Source organism: Chaetodon auriga, chromosome 10, assembly GCF_051107435.1.
Source record: "Chaetodon auriga isolate fChaAug3 chromosome 10, fChaAug3.hap1, whole genome shotgun sequence".
Lineage (NCBI taxonomy): Eukaryota > Metazoa > Chordata > Actinopteri > Chaetodontiformes > Chaetodontidae > Chaetodon > Chaetodon auriga.
In genome coordinates this window covers 109,303-130,049 of record NC_135083.1, presented here as the reverse complement: position 1 = coordinate 130,049, position 20,747 = coordinate 109,303, and the positions used below count along the sequence as shown (strand labels likewise).

Sequence of the window (20,747 nt, the reverse complement as noted above, 5' to 3'; positions counted from 1 at the left end):
CACAAAGTATGATGCAGATGACACATGACTGAACATCTGTGATGAACCAAAAGATGCTGCAGCTACAGACTCTATCACTAACTGTCAATCAATAAATCAATGGATGAACAATAATTTCTTCAACTTAAATGAGGACAAAACTGAAATCCTACTAGTTGGCCCAGAAACAAAAAAGAAAGTAACTCCCAGATTCCTTACAGCGGTGCTGGAGACCAGAGCCTAGTACCAGAAAGTCATCCAGACCTTTATGTCATTAAGAATTGCTTAAAGTTTAGTTAACTGGTTGGTTTCATCTGACTTCATTGATAAATATATCTGGGTATCATCTGCATAGAGATGAGAATTTATGCTCTTATTTTAGTAGATGTGTCATATTTTAGTAGATGTGTCATGCACCAATTTCACCAGAAAAAATTCCTCGTATGTGTAAAAGCATTCTTGGCAATAAAGCTTTTTCTGATTCTGATTCTGAGTGTTTCCTGATAATGTTCCCTAAAGGAAGCATATATAGGGTGAATAGTATCGGTCCAAGTACAGAACCTTGTGGAACTCCATGACTAACTTTGGTGCGCACAGAGAAGTCATCATTAACGTGTACAAACTGAAATCAGTCTGAAAAGTAGGATTTAAAAAAGCTTGGTGCTGTTCCCTTAATGCCAATGAAATGTTCCAGTCTCTGCAATAGGATACCATGATCAATGGCGTTGAACGCAGCGCTAAAAAGACTAGTACAGAGACAAGTCTTTGAACAGTGCTGACTCGTTGCTATGATGCACTCTAAATCCTGACAGGAAATTGTCAAATAAACTGCTTTACTGCTTTCTCAGCTGTTCGGGAGCTGCTGAGGGGACGGCTAGCAGGAGCTACACTTGGTCACTCGCACCGGCTCCTGGGGCCTGGCTAACCACAGCAGCTTACAATTAAGTTTCCACAATGCTTCCAATTCTAAGCCTCGCCTTGGACACAGCAAATAAAGTGCATTCATTGCATGGACCAGAATCACTACAGGAGACACGAACAGCTAAACATGTGACAGCTAGAGAGAGAGTGACGCTATTGCTAACTGCTAAGCTAAGAGAGCTAGCAGAACTGGATAGCATGTAAACAACAGTTCTGATTTTGTATTTGATCCATTTTACTCAGAAAAATCATGCTTTCAGTTATCAGCTGTTTTCTGTTGTCACTTATCTGTAGAGATATTCTGCATTTTCACGTGGGGACCCCAGCCCACTGGCCTCATGTTGAAATGTTGGAGATCCGCCACTGGTCCCAGTTTGGAAAATCAGCGTGGCCGGTGACTGCGCATGCGCATGCGCATATGTCGGTGTCCGGTGTCAGACTGTGCAGCTGTTGAGACCATGAACGGCCGAACAGAAGCAGCAAAGAAAACACTCCTAGAATAACCGACTGGACGCTTATTTGTTCCCGTAAGGTACCGACCCGGTACAGAGACGGTACTGACCGTGCCGAACTGCAGGGAGACCCGCCGATCCGCAGCTGGGGCTAACGGAGCAAACGGAGCTAGCTGACCGTCAGCTGTTCTTTAACGGGCTAACTGGCAGGCCACTGGCTCATGTCCACCACGCTGCATTGACCCGCTCTAACCCGGGTCAGTTTCTGGACGATCCAAACCACCCTCAGGCGGACTGTCTCTGGGTTTCACCAGCGGTTTCTGGTGAAGTTTAATCGGCTATCGAAGGCTCAGAGTACCGTCTGCCCAGCTGGGATACACCGCTTTGACCCGGTTCGGTTTGAGGACCGGGAGCCAAGATGTTGATAGGTAAAGCACTTACGACCCGGGCCGGTGTCCTGGTGCAGCTGTCAGTGTTGTCGGTGTAGCTCGTGTCTGATTTAATAACATTTAACTCCAGAGAGCGGAACTGACATGCTAAGCTAGCTCCCGTTAGCTGACGGTACCAGCCTGTGACGGCTGCTGCTGAATGCAGATCAGGGTTTCTGGTTCAGCCAGACTACATTAAAAAATGTGGCGTTTCCACATGTTTGGCTTCCAGTAGATCAGCTGATGGCTCCTTCCTGCTCGGATGGGACAAATGTCTGCTGGAAAACTCGGCAGTTATTCTCCGGGTAGCTTTTGATTAGCTGAAGTTAAAAGTGATCTTCCATTATTGGCTCTGTGTGGTTACTGCCACCGTCCATGATGTGTTAACAGCTATCAGGTTAACTCGTGAACCACTTTTTGTTCAAACACGATAAGATGTTCTCTTGTCTGTGGTTTGTATGTTGAAGGGAAGCAGAGTGGATGAATGAATGAATGAATGAATGGTGTTTGTCTGAATGTTTTATTGGTGTTTTGTTGTCATTCTGGAGAGTTGTGTGATATGAATGTAGACCATATGTATGACAGCATGTGTGGCTGCTTTGATGTTTTCCAGTTATTAAGAATCTATCAGCTTGATTTATGCAGTTTGGTGCAGGACATGTACCAAGGTGAAGAGGGACTCTTCATAATTCATCATAGGGACGAAGGTGACGCTCCTGGAGTTAAATGCTTGCTATTAAGGAACAAATGACGAAATTCTCCAATCATTGGATGGAGCGATTAAACTTGGTGTTGATGGTGTGCTCTCTGACTCTGTTGTCCCTCCTCTCAACAGCAGTTGGTGCAGGAACTGGAAACGCCGCCACGCCTGGAAAGAAACACCGACGGAGGGGCAAAAAGCACCGGAGAGTCCGAACAGACGAGAACCGGTGAGAGACCAGAGAGACATGAGACCAGAACAGTGATGACCTCCATACACACACACACACACACACACACACACACACTCAGAGCCTAAATTTAGCTGTGTGTGCTACGTGTGTGTGTTTGTGTGCATGTTTGTGTGTGTGTGTGTGTGTGCGTGTGTGCGTGCATGCATGTTTGTGTATTTATGCGTGTGTGTGTGTGTGAGAGTGTTTATGTGTGTTCGTGTGTGTGTTTATGTGTGTTTATGTGTGTTTGTCTGTGTTTGTCTGTGTGTGTGTGTGTGTGTGTGTGTGTGTGTGTGTTTGGGGCTGAGCTTCATTCCTTCCTGTCCATCTCTCTGTCTTCATTCAGTCTTCAGTGTGATGGTCTCTGTGGCCTGGTTGTTAAAAAGCAGATGTGTGATCCTGATCCGTCAGCTGGATCAGGTGTGTAGGAGCCGTGTGTAGAGGCGTGTTCATTGAGACAGGAATGCAATTCTAAAGGTATATGCTGTTTTCATGGAAACACTATCATGGGATTAAAAAAACACATATTTTGAGACAATTCAAATGTCTGTTGACACTCAGACACGTTGAAACAAACAACTTAACATACTCTCGTGCATTGTTGAATCATTCGCTCGTTTCAGTTTGACCTACGTTTCATTTTCAGTCAATCAAAGTGACGTCATGCTGGCGTTGGTCCACGTGTCCTTGAAGACTTCAACGTCCAGACAAACGGGAGGAATTCCACTCAATCAGTGTGTGATTATGGACCCTATATTTCCATTTTTTGTGTCCAAGTGACCAATCTTTTCTGGTATTTATCGAGAGCGCTGCAGCTGGCAGCCACAAAACAATGCAATGTAATTAGATTTTCTCCACTGAAGGTCTCAGACTGTTATTCTAAGTGTCTGATAACATTATGGAAATGATCCCTACAGAGAGAGACTGTTTATTTTAAACAGAAACAGCTGTTATATTGCTCTCACCAAGGCACCAGACTCCATTCACAGAAACAGTGATTTTATTAGAGTAAAACATGCTTCATTCAAACGTGACAAAAACAACTTAAAACTCATCAAAACCTTCTTGGTTCTCCTTTCAGCGACTCCAGTAACACAAAGATGTGAAGGTAACATGAACAACACACACTGATTTTCTGTTGATGCTGCAAGAACCAGCACAAAAGTCTTCATCCGCTATCACCATCTGAGGAAGAGGAGACCCAGTGGACATAACTGTCCCCACTACAACAACAACTGGGAGGCTAACAGTTATATCATTACGTGTATGCTAATCGTTGTATTTCAGACTGTCTGAGGATCAAAAGAAAACAAAATTCACTTCAAACTGAACCTCAAGGATGATCAACACTGACTTCAAACTTAGAGCCTGAAGGGTTTGACATTACTGACATTTACTGTTCATTCTGCTGGTTAGCCTGTTGAATTTGGCTTTAACACATTCTGTGGCTAACGTGACTAGCAACATCTGTTGTAGCCCACAGACTGGAGCAGTGTTGAAGTGTTTCATATTGAGGACAGTCAGAGAATGTGTGTCTGTCAGTGTTAGACAGTGGTGACATTTCCTATGGAGTAGCACAGGGTTCTGTCCTGGGCTGTCATGGTTGCCTTTATTACAGACAACAGAGATGACAGGAACACTGAAGCCACCATGCTGCACCAACATGAAGGTGACTGAAACTGTGTCCCCATGCTCTCAGTCTTTGTGCTAAGCTAGGCTAACTGTTCCCCCCATTTCCCATCTTTGTGCTAAGATAGCAGGTCTCCTGCTGACTGAAACAGATTTGGTGCTCAGCCCAGAGAGACTCAGCTCCCATAATAGAAGCAGAGACTGAATCATGATCCACCAACACACACACCACACACACAGACACACACACACACTTCAGTCTATTTCAGTGTGGCTCAGACAAACTTCAACAATGTCCATGACTCAGAGATGTCATGAGACAGCTGTGATTGTGTGTGTGTGTGTGTGTGTGTGTGTGTGTGTGTGTGTGTGTGTGTGTGTGTGTGTGTGTGTGTGTGTCTGTGTCTCTATCTGTCCAGAGCCACAGATTCATGACCCATGTTGTCTGTTTCATGCAGAAGCGCACCTAACTTTTTGTATCTTGTCAGAGTTACCTCATCACCAGGTGTTGAAAATAAAAACGTCCCAACGTAGCAACACACTCTGTCGGTGTGTGTGTGTTGTACAGGTACACGTCTGGTATCTGATTGGCGGCTTCACTGGATGAACTTGCATTGCATTACCATAACAGCTGAGCCAGGTTCAGTGTTTTGCCAGACCAGATTTAGTTTCTGGAGCCTCTGAGTCAGATGAAGTTAAGGAGGTGGCTGAGAAGTTTAAGGGTCAGTTCATCCTCCATCAGAACTAGTTTGTACATCCACACATAAAGGTGTGAAAGGTTTGAGTGAAACTGTCATCAACAAGAGGGGGGAGATGTGATATTTGTCCAATATGAAGGTAACAGCACATTTTATAGTATTTAAATGTGGCAATGACGAGAGAAGTTCAAACCCTGCCTACTTTCTCGTCTCCACACAGCTGACCAATCATTGAGTGAGCTCAGTGTGATGTCAGATTGTCTGTTTTTAGAGTTAAAAAAATCGGACGTTGATGTGGATCTTCCTCTGGAGCCTTGCTTTAATTGCCTAATCTCCTCCTTTTCAGGCCTGATGATATCTGTGACCTTCAGAGTCTAAATGCCAACAGCAGCCTCCCCCCAGCAGAGTTACAGAGTTACCCTCAAACCACACGGCTGCCCGCAGAAAATACTCCCGAAACCACCACATCACCAGGAACTATACCAGCATGTACTGAAGACCTCCATGAATCCACTACAGCGCCTGGACAAAACTCTGCACGCACCACCAAGCTACCCGCCGAAACCACCTCGCTGTCCCCCACGAGTGTCCCCCAAAACCACTCCCCACCTCCACAGAGCACCCTCAAGACCACACCAGCCCTTGTAGAGGCAGTAGATGTCCCTGTAGCACCCATGGTACCTCCTGAAAGTACCCTCCAGACTGCCCCGCTGCCCTCTCTTAACATGACCGTTCCAGTGACTCATCAGATTTTCAGCCAATCACCTCCTGCCACATCTCAAAATCCCACCCACAATCACAGCCAGTCATCGCCAACTGTTAACCAAATTATTACCCAGAATTCTCACAGAACTCGTCAAAATGTCACCGGGAGTTTTTCTGACTGCCAATCAGATCCCTTCAAATCGCCTCCAACCATGCCACACAATGCCTCTGAATTACCATCAGTTTCTGCCCAGCATCCTGCCAAAGCTCCTCCCAGCCCTCCATTAAGCCCCTCCCACCCTGACCCATTCCTGCTGTCCTCAGTGACCTTCACCTCCAGTTTGTCCTCCCACCTCCCCTCTCCTGTCTGTTCCTCTTCTGCCTCCCTTCTCCACTCCCTTGACTCACTGGGCCCCCCCATTAGTCTGCTTCCCATGATGTCATCAGCTACCCCTCAACTGACCACACCTCCCCCGACTCTAACTCCACCTCCTCCTGAGTTGACCCCACCCCCTGCACAGCTGCTGGGCTCTGATGATGAGGAGCAGGAGGACCCCTCAGATTACTGCAAAGGTGAGAGTTTATTTCCTCATTCATCCATGAAAATTGAAGTGACTGAGCACAGTTCCAGACTAGTGTGGTTACGTAGATGAGTCCAGATTCATGATCTAGTTTTGTATTTTTTGGTACAGCATAGTATTCATTAATGACCTGGCTGATGAATAGTTCATTTCATTAATGCATGCACAAGTTCCGGACACCACTGTTACAGACATACATGTGTGATCATTGTTTGTTTGGCTCGGAGTGGACCATTCTACGGAACTGCCTGAGCTCTGATATGTTTTGAGGTTGTGGGAAATAGTTCTGTCCCAGCCACTCTCTCTGGGTCGGGTCTCATGCCAGACTCATCAAAGATGTGCCCCAGGAAAAGAATCCGCCTCTGAACTTGCATTTAGCTCCGTTCAGTTTGAGGCGAACTGCCTTGATCACTTTCACTTCCTCTTGCACGTCTATTGAGGATCTCCTTGGTTTCTCCACCAATGGGGATGTTCTCCATGTGGACTTCTGTTTCCTCCAGCCCCTGTCAGGTATCTGCCAAAAAGCTGAATATCTTTTTAGCTTCTATGGCCATGGCAGAAATGATTTGGGCTTCCCCATCCTCTCGGTTTAGCTTTGTGGCTAACCTGAAATGCAAAAAGCTTTCCTTCCATTCCGGCCATTCTACCTTAAACTTAAACTCCTTCAGAGGAGTAAACTTCAACATTTGTTAGTCTGGTCCTGTTACCTGTGCCACTTTTAACACCGTGTAATGTCAAACAATAAAGACACTCAAAATTTGGAACACTCTGCAGCATTTAATGCTGCTCTCAACACGTTAACACCAAGAACATTTTATTTATTTATTTTTGTGAAGTGTCTTTGAGTACCCTGAACTCCACCTCTGCCTCATCTTGTCACACTGACATAGATACAACTCTATGCGTTACATCAACGCTCAGCTTGGACTTCTTTCTGAAAAAACAGACTGTGTTTCTGGAAAAAACGAGCAAACAAACAAAAAACAGACTTGTGTATGTATATATTTATATTGTTATATTTTGTACTCTTATTTTTAATAGATGTGTCATACACCTACTCACCACAACAAATTCCTCGTATGTGTAAAATCGTACTTGGCAATAAAGCTTTTTCTGATTCTGATTCTGATTCTGAAAAGCACTATATAAGAATAATGTATTATTATTATCATTATTATTATTATTAACACATCAGTCCTTCTTCACTTTCTATACTAACATCTGGCATTCTTGAAGTCCTGTGAGGTAGTGCCTTCAGCATATTTTTGGGTTTCCTTGGTCTGTTCCATAGTCTTCTCCATCAGCTGGTGGCAAGCAGCTGACAGCTCTGCTCCTCTCTTCACCCAAGTGGGTAAGACATACTTCCGCAGATTGGATGAAACGGCTACAAAGTTGATCATCAATCTTTTGCCTCAACATAGTGTTTGTTGTGGACTCTCCATGACTGGTGACAAAACACCGCTCAGGTTCAGATCAGGCAGGGTGTTTCTCCCAACCATCCCAGTCATGCCCAGGTGGTGCCCTATCCAGGACCTGAAAAAAGACTTCAAGAAGGACGGATACTCTGAACTTTTGATCTGCTGTTTGGTCCACAAGTAAAGACAACAGTCAGAGAACTTGGCTCAGGGACCCTCAGTCTCAGAGGGATGACTCTCTCGCTCACCAGTACAGAAGTTCTCAGCCCTCCTGGAATGCCTACCAGTCCCTGGGTTTTCATGGTGAAGTCTGCAGTGTCTCCCTGTCCCTGTTGTGTTCTTTACAGTTTGTTCTGCTCTGTTTGTGTTCCAGGTGGTTACTACCCAGTGAAGATTGGTGATCTGTTTAATGGGAGGTATCATGTGGTCAGAAAACTGGGTTGGGGACATTTTTCTACAGTCTGGCTCTGCTGGGACCTGCAGTAAGACAAAATATACACTAACATCTTGTTTTCATTTCTGTGACTGTGTTTTTGATTTGTTACCAGCCCGTCACATCCCCTGAATCTTTGTGTGTTTAGGAAGAAGCGTTTTGTGGCCTTGAAGGTAGTAAAGAGCGCTCCACATTACACTGAGACGGCTCTGGATGAGATCAAACTGCTCAGATGTGTGAGTCTCATTTACAGACAAATTATATTTGTGACTCTTAAGACTCCAAACCCCCCAGGCCTTGGACCTGACCAGGCTGTGTAACATTTCCTACAGGACTGTAAGAAAATGACAAGATTCAGATTTAAAAAAAGCTGAATGAGGCCTGAGTGATCGTTGTTGCAGTAATGACATTGAGCTCTGGTCTGCACTGCATCTTTCCCAGTCACTCACTGTAACATCCTGATTTTGAATGAAAGCATGTCTTGAGTATGTTGATAATTGGTCTGTCTGTGTACAGGTGAGAGACAGCGACCCTTCTGACCCCTACAGAGAAACCATTGTTCAGCTGATTGACGACTTCAAGATATCAGGGGTCAACGGAGTCCGTATCCTTCATTGTCATCTGTCTGTCTGTTTGCCCACCTTCCTGCCTGCCTGCCTGTTTGTGTGTCGGTTGGTAATTTCCTCAGCCTCTTTCAGATGTCTGTATGGTTCTGGAGGTTCTGGGTCATCAGCTGTTAAAATGGATCATTAAGTCAAACTACATGGGACTTCCTCTGGTCTGCGTTAAGACCATCATCACACAGGTAACACACAAAAATACAGATATACACATGATGTAGTCCACACAGTGACTCAGACTCGACTTCGCCGACTCAGACACGTTCACCTCAGCAGTGACTCAGCTGTGTGCTCGCAGGTGCTGCAGGGTCTGGACTACCTCCACACCAAGTGTAAGATCATCCACACTGACATCAAACCAGAGAACATCTTATTGGAGGTTGATGAGGTTTACATCAGGAGATTGGCAGCAGAGGCAACCATCTGGCAGAGAACTGGAGCCCCACCGCCTTCCGGGTCATCAGGTGAGGAACAAGCTGTGTGATTGGCCACAAGGACAAAACACAAAACAGCGAATACTAGTGTCATACCAAGTATTTGTCCTGGTTTGTGCTGTGATAGATGGGCTCCAGCACCAGAGGTTTGAACAGAGAATAAGTGAAAAGTTTGTGCACCGCATTGCTGTTGTCACACCAAAAAATGAAATGATCGCATCGATGACAAAAACATTGCTGGAGACTTTTGAGAAGAGACAGGAGATCAGATCAGATCAGATCAGATCAGATCAGATCAGATCAGATCAGATCAGATATGTGGGATCACGCTGTGTGGATGTTCTTGATGACGTTCTCTGGACTCTGGACTTTGACAGTTTGTGTCTCCACTGGAGTCAGACAGCAATCTTACTGGGAGCTGTGGTTTCCACCCTGTTAAGACACACTGCTTCCTGCCTGTCACCTACCTGTCTGTCTGCTTTCTGAACTGTGTCCTTCTCCTCCTCGTCGCTCTTTCTAGGCGGTTCTAACCTTTCTGTCTGTCTGTCCAACGGTTTCCATCTTGATTTCCTCTGTTCCTGATGTTCTTCCTGTCTCTCTCTCTCTCTCCCTGTCTGTCTGCCTCTATGTGTCTCTCCCTCTAGTTAGCATGGCTCCCAGGGATCTACAGGTGAGTGTCAAGATGCCTGCTGTGTTCTCATTGGTTACTGCTGTTTCAGAGTGAGGACTTGTTTCAGGTGTCTTTTACCTGCTGTAAAAAGCTGTGAGCTGATTGGATGAAACCCCAAAAGATAATTCAGCTTTTTTAATGTAAAAACAGCTGCTTCATCCTTCTCACTGAACAGCATCCTGTGATGCTGTGTGTGTGTGTGTGTGTGTGTGTGTGTGTGTGTGTGTGTGTGTGTGTGTGTGTGTGTGTGTGTGTGTGTGTGTTACCCAGTTGAGCACTTAAACTACGGTGTTATAGTGTCCATGTGTAGAAACTTCACTGTGTTGTGCTGTCTCTCTCTCTCCACTGTCTGTCTGTCTGTCTGTCTGTCTGTCTGTGTCTCTCTCTGTCTGTCTTTGTCTGTTTCTGTCTGTCTCTCTGTCTCTGCCTGTCTCTGCCTGTCTCTGTCTCTGGGTCTGTCTGCCTGTCTGTCCATCTGTCTCTGTGTCTGTCTCTCTGTGTCTGTCTTTGTCTGTCTTTGTCTGTCTTTGTCTGTCTTTGTCTGTCTCTGTCTGTCTGTCTGTCTGTCTCTGTCTGATGTGTGTGTAGGTTGGTAAACTGTCTAAGAACAAGAAGAAGAAGTTGAAGAGGAAAGCAAAGCGTCAGCAGAGACTGCTGGAGGAGCGACTGATGGATATACAGGTACTGTAGTACTACTATGATACGACTGCAGCTCTTCATGAGTCCTTCACTTAGTCTGGACACAAAGTCCTTCCTCCTCAGTAACAACTAACTAGTTTTGTCCTGTGTTCAGAGGATGGAGGAGGAGGACGGTATGTTGCTACAACCTGACGACACAGACGCGAACTGTGAGTACTCTCTGTTTCATGTGTCATCTGTCAGATTTTCCACAGTGTTTGTCACTATTGTAGTACACAGTAATTACGTGTAAATGATAACATGTACTACGGTTTCAGAGCACTGAGGGCCTGAGGACCATGAGCTCTTATTCTGACTGTACACTAGTGACACAATGCACCACCACATTCTCAAAACTCTTATTTTTCTACTCTGCAAAGAACAACAAATGCATCAGCCGTCTGACGTATGTCTTAGTCAGTTCTGACGTCTTACCTTAGCAGCATCACAGCATTTCCTCTGTGGTGAAAAGCGGCAAACAGCGGACGACAGCAAAGAGATTGCAAAAGTGAAAAGTGAACCGTTTGTTCTGAACTTTTGACAGCTGAGACTGCAGTTAGTGCCTTGACCCGGTGAAGCTGTTTAAGAAGGCTGTTCAGTTCTCAGGGTTTGCAGTGAACAAAGCAGAAACGTCAACTAAGAACGTATTTGAATGAGTTGAATTTTTGCACCTACTTTTCAGCAGAACTCAGTCACAACTGTAGTTAGAGTGCAAGGATGAGGGTCCACAGCCCTAGACAGTCAGAGACTCTGGATCATGTGTTTCCTTCATACGTAGAACCATCTCTCTTGTCACTTTCTTCAATGCCAGCGACCTGTAACGCCGACCAGATGGGAGGAGCACACAGTGTGGGTTGGGGGGTGACTGGGGTCCAGTGCTATGGTGTGAGCTCTTCATGCAGTGGCTGTGCGATTGAGGTCTGGGAGGTTGGGGGTTGTAAAGGAGCAGGGGGAGCAGCAGAGGAGGATGGATGGAACAGTACTTTTGTAAAGTAGCAGCAGTACTTCTCCTTTGCTCCGATCATCTTTGGCAACACTTCCTGCTCCACAGCCAACAGCAAAGCCAGCCCAGAGTCCAGCAGCTCCTGGTTGGAGGACAGGTGTAATGGCCACGCACCTGGTCGGTTCTCCAGTCCTGCCTCTGGCCTATCAGGTTTCTCCGGCTCTGTGATGTCAGCAACGTCTGAGTCAGCACTTTCTACTCAGTCGGGATATTCGAGTGGACGAGACGGTGAGAAAACACACAGATATACAGTACATTTACACACAGTATATATGTATATCTCCACCACTGAGGCCGATTCGATACGCATCTCGATACGCAGCCACCGATACGATACATTAACGAAACGCTGAAGCCTCTGTTGATGCGATGCAATGCGATTCGCTCCTGTTCACGATACGATGCGATTCAAAAACGATTTGATAACGATATGACTTGCTTACAAAGAGATTGGGTTGATATGATGTGATCCAGTTCGATACAGTCAGTTGTGGTTCGACAGTGTGCCCATATCAGATTTCTTATAGCACAACTCTGCTTTACTCTCTGTATCAATTTGAGAGATGCATGTAATATTTGGTTTGTTTTGACTGAGCACACCAATAAATCCTATTTTTAAAAAAGACATAATTCAGTATGTATAGACAGAGCATGAAATGTTATTTAAAATAAGCAATCCTTACTCCCAATTATGTTCTCTGTCTCTACAATTTTACAGAATGTGTAAAACTTCACAGTTGAACGGTGTCAGAAAGCCCAGTATTAACAACGTGCATAGTGCTAATAATACGACCTGACTGCGTGCGTTTTGTCCAGTTTACCTTCTCGCTTGAAAAACCCGAAATATTGCCACACCTTTGATTTCTGTGTCTTTTCCGGTGCGCTGAATGTCTCCTCGCTGCTAACGTCGTTCTCATTTCCCTCCGTGTTGTGAACCACGCTTGCGTCAGTGAAGGAGGAGCGATGGTGCATTCAGGTTGCCTCGGAAAACACGTCAGGGCAGGAAATAGTACTAGAACATGAAATAATTTAACCATGGAATTTACCGATGCAGACAGGCAAGAAGAGATGCACCGCAAAGTCACCCGTAAATTATATCCGATGTACCTTGAATCTACCGGTGCAGTCGCATCGCAAACGTTTGTATCGGATCACCGATATGAATCGGTGAATCTCGTCACACACACACACACACACACACACACACACACAGAGAGCAGGAAGACGCAGTGTTAACAGGAGTCAAATGATTTCAATCTCTTAGAGCTGCTGAAGATGCTCAACAGGAAGCGTCTTCATCATACTCTTTCTCAGTAGAGGTGTCTGGGCCAGGGTCACGGGTCACGGGTCAGAGGTCATTGCTATAAACACAGTATATACAAGCAGTACTTTTACACACAGTATATGTATGTATGTGTGTGTGTATATATACACATATATATACACACACACACACACACACACACACACACACAGTGGCACCGCCAGCCAGAATCCTGTACACACCGTGCGTAGAATTTTTTTTTTTCTGGCGCTGGCTATATTCTTCTTCTACACTATGTAGCCTACCGCCTATGTGGTGATTACGGTTCGTGGTAATGTTATAGAAATGTCGAAATGACAGTTGAGCCTTTTCCCGGCATTTGAAAGAAAAAGAACTAAGCCTGCTACTACTACAAACACACAGAGCAGCGAGAATGAAGGCGCTAGCAGCAGTCAGGCAGGACATGGGGTCTGTGCGTACTATGAAATTGAATCCTGGTGGCACCATATATACATATACATACACATACACACACACACACACACACACACACACACACACACACATTTTATATATAAACACAGTATATACAAGCAGTACTTTTACTTTTAGGGAGGTGTTGGAGGGAGGTGCAGAGAGACCAGTCCACCACAGCTGACAGTGTCAGTGAATCGGATGTTGTCATGTTACCTATTTTAGAGTGAATCACATGTGAACTCACCTGTTCTAATCAATGTCTTCACGATGCTGTAACGACTGAGTCATTGTCTGAGCTCTTGTGTTAAATGCTCATTTTCTAAAAGCATTCCGTGACCTGCGATCATCTCTTCAGACCTGCAGCAGTGTGTAACAGCTGTCTGAGAGAGACAGCAGGATGAAGACGTCTCTGGATGTCCTGGGACAGTTTGGACGTTCGACGTCATTATGAATCACATTTAATGTCCCTCCGGTTTGTGTGTCTCAGTGTTCAGCGCTTCAGACTTCGTCCTCAGTCCTCTGGATCCTCTGAACGCCCACAAACTGAGAGTGAAGATCGCTGATCTGGGAAATGCATGCTGGGTGGTGAGACATCATCATCATCTCCTCCTCTTCTCTATAATGTCAGTATGAAAATCAGACCAATCAAACAGCTCTCTCTCTCTCTCTCTCTCTCTCTCTCTCTCTCTCTCTCTCTCTCTCTCTCTCGCTCTCTCTCTCTGTATGTCTCTGTATGTCTCTCGACCAGCACAAACACTTCACCGAGGACATTCAGACCAGACAGTACAGAGCTCTGGAGGTTCTGATTGGAGCAGAGTACGGACCACCTGCTGACATCTGGAGCACCGCCTGCATGGTACACATTCACCATTCACACACATGCGGACACACGCAGACAGACACACCTGCAGGTCTTTGCACCAGTAGACCAAAATCTGTTGCAGATGTCCTCACCTGGTCACGTCGAACCATCAGTGCTGAGCCCACGGTCCTCCGCAGGTAGACGAGCTCAGTCAGGGAACTAACATGTCTGATTGGTGTGGCTTCTGTTGCGTTCACAGAACGTACAAAATTTCAGCACCCCCGTCTTTTATGGTGACAACCTGTGAAAAATTATTCAGGGCTAAAGAAAAAATATTTGGGTCTACAGCCTTGAATAGCCCAGGCAACGCCACTGGCTTGTGTTACCCAGGTTGAGTGTTAGGTACAGGTACAGGCCGGCTGAGTCGGTCTTGGCGGTCTATGTGAGTTCTGAATTCACTGGGATTCAGTGACTCTTCTTCTTGTGTGTTTGACCCAGGTGTTAAGTGTTATTTCATCGTGTTGCCGTACTGAGTTCATCACGTTACTGAAGCTCAGCTTGGTTTGGTCACACATCAGTTCAGGTACCATCACAAATCGCTATCAAAGTGGTGGGGCTGAAGGAGCACCCCCCCCCCCCCCAAATGGTCTTTGAGAAGATTGAATTATGGCAGACCACTATGTTCTGAATTCAGAACTTGCTACAAAGTTCACTCCAGAAGACACCTGAATGCCTGAGGGACTGGGCTGACTGGGAGCACTGGGAGCACTGGGTTTAGTGTTGTTACAGTTACCTGAGGTTGAGGGTCACCCCCCCACCTGTTTGTTTTTCCTGTCCACTGATGTTACTCAGCGAAAAGTTAGATCACCGTTCTTTATCAGGGACGTGACTTTTCAGGATTAAGCAGGAATTCTGGATTTTCCGACCTGATGACGTGACCCGCCTGAGTCGGATCCATAGTCATTTTTATTTATTTAGATTTCTTCTGAGGTCATTCTGAAGACTGTTTGATGTCATGAATGTCTCTGTTCAATAAACCGAGAGTCTACCTGCACACTCACCTGTTCACATGCTGACAGCTGTTCTAATCATTACCTCAAGTTTGTTAGCATGCTGCAAAGTTAGCATGTGATCTATTTGATGGTCCTTAAAGAGGAAAAAAGTCTTCCTTCAGTTTATGAGACTGTTGTCAAGCTTATAGAAGCAGTTGTTAACTGACAGAACTCTGCACCAATCACAGCAGCAGGAAGCCGCTGAGTCCATGAACGGCCTTTAGTGACCTGCAGGTGGAGACCTCCAGTGGACACGAGGTGAACTGCGCCTCAGTATTCAGCTGGAGTGGTCTGTGTGATCGCTCTGCTGATGAAGGTGGAGATAGACCGGAGTCTTCATCACTGATTTTTTGTTTTTATATATATTTTCTTTTCTTTTATTTATAATTTTATTCTAATTATTCTTGTAAGGAGCACGTGCAAGAAAAACAATTTCCCTTCAGGGATCAATAAAGGAATTCTGATTCTGATTCTGCCAACTGTTTTTTTGACAGTGACAGTTTATCTCTGAATTTCTTACCAGATGAACTGTTGAGAGAAAACACGACTCGTAATGTGACTGCGGAGATTGATGTATTGATTGACGTATTGATTGACGTGTTGGAGTGTTGATCGATGTGTTGATTGACGTATTGATTGACGTGTTGGAGTGTTGATCAATGTGTTGATTGACGTGTTGATTGACGTATTGATTGACGTGTTGGAGTATTGATTGATGTGTTGATTGACGTATTGATTGACGTGTTGACGTATTGATTGATGTGTTGGAGTGTTGATCGATGTGTTGATGTGTTGATTGACGTATTGATTGACGTATTGACATATTGATTGACGTGTTGACGTGTTGATATGTTGATTAACGTGTTGATTGACGTGTTGATTGACGTATTGACATATTGATTGACGTGTTGACGTGTTGATATGTTGATTGACGTGTTGATTGACGTGTTGATTGACGTATTGGTTGATTTTTTCAGGCGTTCGAGTTGGCGACAGGAGATTACTTGTTTGAACCTCACTCGGGAGAAGATTACACCAGAGATGAAGGTACTGTACATGATATGCACATCATTCTACACACAGTCCTGCAGTATTGTAGTACTACACTGAAGCGTGACGGCTCGTGACAGACAGTACTGTTGTGTGTTAGAGATTACTTCAGTGTGGACTTTTACTGTGTTCAGATCACATCGCTCACATCATCGAGCTGCTCGGCCCGATTCCTCTGCCCTTCGCTCTGTCTGGCAGGTACTCCAGAGAGTACTTCAACAGGAGAGGTGAGACCGGCCGTGCACTTCATTTCAGATGTTCAATCAAATGTCCTCTAAATACTACAATACCCATGAGCTTGCGCTGTTATGCCGTGGAGAAGAAACCAGAGGTGAGGTGAGCTGAAGCTGCAGTATGAAGCTCTGTGATTGGCTGTCCGTTAGTGAAATGGATCTTGGGAGATGTAATTGATTTCTCTGCTTCAGTTTATTTGTCCACAGGCTTCTTGTAGCTGTTATTCTCTTTATTCTTCACAGTGTCCATTACCACCTGTCTCACCTCTGTGTACCTGTCTCAGGTGAGCTGCGTCACATCTCCAGCCTGAAGCCATGGGGGCTGTTTGAGGTCCTGCTGGAGAAGTACGAGTGGCCGCTGGACCAGGCGGCTCAGTTCAGCGACTTCCTGTTGACCATGTTGGAGCTGCAGCCTGAACGCAGAGCAACGGCGGCGCAGTGTCTGCAGCACGCATGGCTGCACACATAAACACACACGGATACACACACGCACAGCAACACACACACATTGTGGTTGAGGAGTGTTAGAAGTGTCTCACTCTGTCAGTGTCGAGTTCAAGTGTTGTAGGAAGTTTCCGCCTCGACTGTCTGACGTCTGTCTGCTGAGTCGTAAACTGACTGATTGATTGATTGGTTGATTGACTGGCTGTTCAGGTCTTATTTAGGCTGAGTCCAAACGTCTCTCTGAACATCATGTTGTCCACATAATTAGAATCTATTTGTGGTATCTCATGAATTATTAAATATTACAGTATAAACGGTGCCACACGTCAAATATTTAGATGGACAGCGTCTACAGTGAGAGTCTTTTGAACTTTGTGCCTCCTCCGGGTCCCCATACTGTCCAGGCTGGTTTGACCAGGTCGTCAGTCTTCCGTATTAGCTTCTCTGCTGACATGCTTGATTATCACTTATTGATGAATTTTGTTGGACAGCAGAGACAGACTGAACTTGTCAGAGTTAACTTGAACACATCAGTTTTGGACAAATTTGCGCGTTCACAATGTTTCTCCACAAGGAAAAGACAACGACAAGCGTTCCTCCTGTGCATGACCATGGCCAATCGACGAAGAGACAGAGAGACAGACAGACCGGGAGAGACACAGACAGATAGACAGAGAGAAACAGACAGAGGCACAGACAGACAGAGACAGACAGACGGAGAGACAGAGATAGAGAGAGACAGACACACAGACAGACAGACGGGGTGACACAGACAGAGACAGAGAGACAGACAGACAGGGAGACAGAGACAGACAGACAGAGACACAGAGACAGGCAGACGGGGAGACACAGACAGAGACAGACAGAGACAGAGAGACAGACAGACAGAGACAGACAGACAGAGGCACAGACAGACAGAGACACAGAGACAGGCAGACGGACAGACAGACAGAGACAGAGACAGAGAGACAGACAGACAGAGACAGACAGACAGAGGCACAGACAGACAGAGACACAGAGACAGGCAGACGGGGAGACACAGACAGACAGACAGACACAGGGACAGACTGGAGTGAATCAGCATGAATATTTTCTCTCAGTCTAATAATGAACTAAAGCTCATTAACGTGGTTTAAACTCTGTTCTGTATCAACCAATCAGATCAGACCAACATGTCCACCTCAGCTTCCAGCCCATTGGTTCCTACTGAAAAACACCAATCCACCTGTGAGCAGGTATCAAGTGCAAAGACTTGACAGGAGCGAGCCCTGGACCCAGATGATCGATCAATAGATATCTGTATCTACTGATTGATATGTTTGACACCTCCTGACTTCCTGTTGCTCTCAGCTCCAAACTCCTCACATCAATATTTCACAGCATCAATAATGAACATTTGATGACGTTTATCCAGAGTACTAAACATTCATCGTCCATGTTCACTCACCTGTACAGGTGACCTCCAGACGTTTGCTTTCAGCCTCCTCCCGCTGACCTTTGACCTCCGTCATGTCACATGTTGCTGTGGTTTTCTTAAACAGTCGAGGTTTCATTTCCGTCCTGTTAAAAACATTTTCTGACACTTTTTCTCTTTAAACTTTTCAGTGAATTTGTTTTTTCATTTGTGTTTAACTTCACTTCCTGCTGTCCTTATTGATTATTGATCAGAGACTTCTAAGACTCCTGAACCTCCCTGATGATGATGATGATGATGATGATGATGATGATGATGAGGAGGAGTTTTGGTTTAGATGAGCACACTGTAGCCGACCCTCTCACTGACTGACACTGACAGTATTGATCGTATTGATTACAGTATTGATCTCTGTAGCTCAAAGTGAAAGTGAGTCATCCTCAGCTGACCTCTGACCTCTCACCTGTTTCTATGTTCATATAATAAATAGTGCCTTGAATTGACCCCTGACCCCTCCCCCTCCTGCCCGTCACAGTGACATCACCAGTGACATTGTTTTTTTTCTTTTCTACGTGTTTCGTCTGTGTGGAAAGTTTCTCTGTGAAATAAAGATGAATGAAAGCTCGTCTGAGACTTTTCCTGTGACCTTTGACCTCTGCTGCAGAACGGGAATCAATCCAGCTACCTGAGCAGGAGAGTCTGCGTCACCATTAATGATGATATAATGTGTATCCTCCTCCTCCATGTCTGTATCAGCTGTTTCCTGTCAGACTTGTGTGGAGCTCTAATTCATTGGCAGCTGTTCTGTTACCTGATCACAATCAATAAGCTGCTTTGGGCTTTTCCATCAGAAGATGTCCCTGGATTCTGATATGATGTCATTTTGCCTTAACCAATCAGCAGTCACGTCCCTGCAGACAGTGAGGCCGTCGGAGTACTTCAGTGTCACGGACAGAAACGTGTCCCTGGTCTGTCCAGAGACCTCCAGCATGATAAAACACCATCCTTTGTCTTTTTTGTTTGCTCCACCTCTCAGAATGTTCCTGAAGGCCTGTCAGAGCTGCCTTCCCGTTTGACATGAGGCACCGCCTCCAGACAGGTGCTGTCCTCCACCTGGAGGCTGTCCCATCCACTGAATACCTTGTGAATCTACTTTGCAGTCTACGTTGTTACTTCTTCGGGGAACACAAAGATGTTGAAGGTATGAGCAAAACATGCCAATTTCTCTCTTGCTGGCTTCAACAACTGTCACCAAAGTATTCACCTCGTCCCACCATCTGAGGATGTCAGCTCCCAGTAAATTAACTGTTTGGGTTTTTTTGTTGGAAATGTGATGAAACTCCCCACAACAACCCCTCGACCGCTTCGATGAGACCTTCAGGACGCATCTGTGGCAGTTGACCGTGACCCCACTTCAGACTGGAAGGCTGTAAGTTTTGATGTTGTTTTACTGTTCGGTTGGTTGGTTGGTCAGCCTGTTGAACTCATAGACGATATAATAAGCCGTCACCAATCAGCTGTGTGACTTTTATGTAACAATAGTTTATTTGAGGATTTGCAGTCAGAGCACAGAGACAGCATTGGTCAAGGACTCGCCTCTGTACTGGTCCTGTTAGATCTCAATGCTGCATTTGACACCGTTGACCTTCATATCCTGTTACAGAGACTGGGACCCTTCATTGGTGTTAAGGGAACTGTGCTAAACTGGTTTAAACCCTACTTATCAGAATGATTTCAGTTTGTTCATGTTAATGATGACTGCACAGTCATGGAGTTCTGCAGGGCTCTGTGCTCGGACCAGTTCTATTCACCCTTTTTTATACTTCCTTTAAGGAACATTATAAGGAAACACTCATAAATTCTCATTGTTGTGCAGATGATACCCAGATATATTTATCAGCGAAACCAATCAGTTAACTAAAGCCCAAAAGTGTCTTAGTGGCATAAATGTCTGGATGACCTCACAAAGGATGTGACAATAACTCACTGATTGAATATTATTTTGTCACTGATCATTCCTGACCTCTGACCTTCAGGAAAAATTTAGAAGCTGTGGTTTAGGATGTCAAAGCTTCGTGTGTCCCAGTACAATATGAAAAGTCATAGTATACTGTGTGTACTGGCAAAGTATAATGTAGGATGTAGTATAGGTCGTGTCAGTGTAGTATGATGAACTGATATGTGTTAGTGTATGTCATAGTGTATTACATGTCATAGAACAGCGTGAGATGATGAATTATTGTCATGTATAATGTTGACATAAATATACTTTAAGGTGATTAGTCATAGTAGGATAATGATGTAATGGTGTGATGGTAGAGTCTGAAGTCATAGTATAGCATGTCGTCATATGTGATTTATGACTAATAGTGCAGTATTTATCAAAAATTTCAATTTGTCAGTGTATCATAGTATAGTGTAATGTGTGTCAAA

At 45.1% G+C, this 20,747-nt stretch overlaps 1 protein-coding gene across 2 annotated transcripts; it reads left to right on the top strand.

Annotated features, from left to right (window-relative positions):
- The first annotated feature begins 1,310 nt into the window (after positions 1-1,310).
- Positions 1,311-18,939, top strand: srpk3 (SRSF protein kinase 3). 2 transcript variants are annotated; one of them, XR_013077722.1, is made up of 18 exons: positions 1,311-1,780; positions 2,616-2,709; positions 5,386-6,317; positions 8,114-8,222; positions 8,322-8,409; positions 8,690-8,777; positions 8,872-8,978; positions 9,092-9,257; positions 9,872-9,897; positions 10,486-10,578; positions 10,691-10,745; positions 11,627-11,806; positions 13,807-13,904; positions 14,068-14,175; positions 16,151-16,220; positions 16,358-16,450; positions 16,741-17,804; positions 17,883-18,939. XR_013077722.1 is itself a non-coding variant. In XM_076741207.1 (17 exons), exons 1-17 carry the CDS (start codon positions 1,771-1,773, stop codon positions 16,923-16,925), a joined length of 2,502 nt encoding a protein of 833 aa, XP_076597322.1. In that variant the 5' UTR covers positions 1,311-1,770; the 3' UTR covers positions 16,926-18,939. The 2 variants fall into 2 exon arrangements, 1 of the variants encoding a protein (XP_076597322.1); XM_076741207.1 differs by having other exon boundaries at positions 16,741-18,939.
- Positions 18,940-20,747: the final 1,808 nt, after the last annotated feature.